The sequence below is a fragment of the Ursus maritimus genome, unplaced genomic scaffold (genome assembly GCF_017311325.1).
Source record: "Ursus maritimus isolate PB19 unplaced genomic scaffold, ASM1731132v1 scaffold_24, whole genome shotgun sequence".
Lineage (NCBI taxonomy): Eukaryota > Metazoa > Chordata > Mammalia > Carnivora > Ursidae > Ursus > Ursus maritimus.
In genome coordinates this window covers 17,473,911-17,476,887 of record NW_024424897.1, presented here as the reverse complement: position 1 = coordinate 17,476,887, position 2,977 = coordinate 17,473,911, and the positions used below count along the sequence as shown (strand labels likewise).

Genomic DNA, 2,977 nt, shown 5'->3' with positions numbered 1-2,977 from the left:
CCACCCCGGCGCCTCTCTACCCCGGGAGTGTCCCTGGTTCCAGTAGTCCAGGGGCCTTGGCATAAGGGACCGGGACTGCCAAGGCTGGGGAACCGGTTCTCTCGGTTTCTCTTTCCTTCCCCGGCGGCTTTGCCGCGGACGTGAACCCGGAGCCTGGCCCGCCCAGACCGGCCCGCACCGCCCTCTGTTCTCCAGCTTCCGAGAGAGGCTCGGCCCTCGCGGCTTGCCCACCTGCCCTGTGATCTCCGCGTTGCCCCACGAGAGTGGCCCTTAGATGCACTTTGCGACAGCGACTACCCATGCAGTGTCCTCCCCCAAGCTCTCTTGCAGCGATCACCCAACCCACCCCTCTGCACGCCTCTTAGCCTGGCTCTTGGCGTGGGGGGCTTGGGGGTCAGAGCCTAACTGTAAATCTGCCTGTGTCTCCCCACCAAAGAGATGAATCGGAAGCTTCTTCCCTAAGGGGCTGGTACCTCCAGCCTTTGCACTGACCCCATCTCCTGCCTAGTAATGGTGTCCCGGGAACAGCCCCTGGGAGCTCGGTTGCTTGCTGAGGCTCCAGAACCAAGGGAACAGGGTCTGGCAGGGGGGCTCAGAGCGCTCCTTCACTACTTTCTTCAGCTTTCCTCAGTGCGGAAAGGGGTGCACACTGGGCCCTGGAGGTATAGTCAGTGAGCTGCTGGAGCTAAGCCATCAGACCTCTGGGAGGATACCCCTTCTCCTCACTTTCGCCGGGACCCCCGCCGCTCACTCACGTTGGCAGGGCTGGTCTCGGGGAGCCCATGGACTGGACGGGTGGAGCCAGCGGATGGATGTAGGTTAGGCTCCCGCCATCTCCTTGGGCGGGGCTTCCAAGGGCTAGGCCGGGGAGACCTCGGGGAGCAGGAGCTGGCAAGGGGAGCAAAGAGGGAGAGGGATGCTTAGGACGGCTGCCCCAATCCCTAACGCGGCTGGGAGGGGCGAGGAGGAGCCTGAATGAGTGTGTCTGGGCCGGTGGGGACGTTGGGAGTGGGGCCCAGAGCAAGAGAAGGCAGAAGGGAGGGGCAGGAGCTGGAAGGGCTGCGACGGAAGGGGTGCTGCCGGGTGGCGAGCGGAGCCCAAGGTGGGTAGGGTCCCACCGCTGCGCTCCCCCCCCCACCTCCGCCCCACCCCGCCGCGGAATTTGTTGTCCTCGAGCCTCTACGTCCCGCGGGCGCGCTGCTCTGGGACTGCTCGACCTCCGGTTCGTGGTCTCGCCCAGGCGTTCCCATACCAAGCGAAGCCATTTGCACCCCGAATCACCGACTAACAGCCCTTTCCAGGCCGATTGCAGGCACTACTCGCTTCGGACCCACCTCCGCCCTCCCCAGGCCCTTTCCGGGCGCAGCTTGGCGGGGCCTGGAAAAACTGGGAGCGGAGTTCCCACGGCAGGGATGCCCACCCGAGTGCAGGGTCTCGGGCTGCGTGGGGAGGGGACCCCGGACCCGGCTCCTTCCCCAACTCGGGGGGAGCGAAGAGAAGCGGAGGGATAAGGGGGAACGGGGAGGATCCCTGGAACTCGGGGGCTGACCCGTCGCCAGAAGGTGCTTTGCGTCCACTGCCCCGGCGACGCGAGCCACAGCGGCGTCAACACCTGGGTCGGCGCGGGGGACCTGGACCCGGGCCCCTCCTGTCCCCGCACGGAGGGCAGCCCTTCGCATCTCCGCTGCACGCGGGGGATCCGACCCGCGCGGCCCAGCTCCCGGGTCCGCGCAGCTCCCGCCCCAGCGCCGGGTGAGGGGGAGCAGGCGCGCGCGGCGCCCCCGGGTGAGAGGACCCGCCACCTGCGGCACCGTACCCCCACCCCCCTCCGCCCTCGGCTCAGCACCCCCCTCCCGGGCCGGCCCGGCCTCGGCACCTCGGGGTGTCCGCTCACTGGCTTCGCTTCCACTTGTCCCGGCAGGCGCGCGTGGTTTCGGCGTCCGGCGTTCCCTCCTCCACCGCCCAGCTCCCGCGCAGCCCGGTTTCCTGTTCAACAATACAGCGAGGGAGGCACCAGCGGAGAGCGCCCGGCAGAACTTCCTCCCGGGCTCAGGCAGGGCTGCGGCTTCTAGAGACAATCCCCGGTGTCCTGGCTTCCTGTCCCCTCTGGGCCGGGCCAGTGCCCTGGGAGCACAGACGCCGCCCTCCCGCCTGCACCTCCAGGGATCCCGGGCCACACCTGGCTGTGTCCTGGGAGGTGGAAGCAGCAGGGCCGGGATGATGGCATGGGGGTGGGGGGAGCCTCCTCGACTACTTCTGGCTGGATTTCCCTTACTCTGTTTGATTCCATGCCCCTGCCGCCTGGATCCTCTAGAAGGGGGCCACCCTCCAGGCTGTCCATAGGGTAAGCCCAGAGCAGCCCGCTGGAACTGGACTCTTAGCACTTCAATTTTCTCTCCCATAAACTGGGGACAGTGACGCCTACTTCACAGGATAGTTGGCAAGATTGAATGAGAATGAGTTGCACTGGGCACAGTATAGTATTATCATACTATTGTAAGCACACACACTTGTTAACATTTTTTTAATAAGATGAGCTGTCCTCCTCTTGGTGTTGGGTTGAGGTCTCCAAACCCCCCATTCTCCTTTAGGCAGGAGGGGGGAAGGGAGAAAGGAATGATCTCAGAGGCATCTTGCTGAGGATGGAGGCAGAGAAAAAAGGCAGGGGGGCACTCAGGTCACGTGGCCCTGAACTGCCCGTCCCCAGGCCTCAAACCCAGCTCCTTTGGTCTCCTCAGAGCCCACCCCCTACTGACCCTGGAGGGACCCCCTTGAGGGAAGCTGGGGCTCAGGGGATGGGCAGAAGACGCCCCCCCCCCCAATGGGCTGAAAGGCGTCTTCAAGGACAAGGAACTGCAGAGCGGAATGTTTCAATCCCATTTTTCTGCGACCTGCTTTCCCTGGACTAGTCTGTTTCCTCCTTCTGTCCTTACCATGGGCAGTGGTGGGCTTCTCCTGGAACTTCAGGGGGAAGGTA

At 64.8% G+C, this 2,977-nt stretch overlaps 1 protein-coding gene across 1 annotated transcript; it reads right to left on the bottom strand.

Moving 5' to 3' along the window:
• Window positions 1-751: 751 nt before the first annotated feature.
• LOC121105066 (bcl-2-binding component 3, isoforms 3/4-like) lies at window positions 752-2,963 on the bottom strand. Its single transcript, XM_040641215.1, has 2 exons — window positions 1,877-2,963; window positions 752-888 (listed from the first exon to the last, which is right to left on the bottom strand). The coding sequence occupies exons 1-2, from the start codon at window positions 2,400-2,402 to the stop codon at window positions 752-754; spliced, it is 663 nt and encodes a 220-aa protein (XP_040497149.1). The 5' UTR covers window positions 2,403-2,963.
• Window positions 2,964-2,977: the final 14 nt, after the last annotated feature.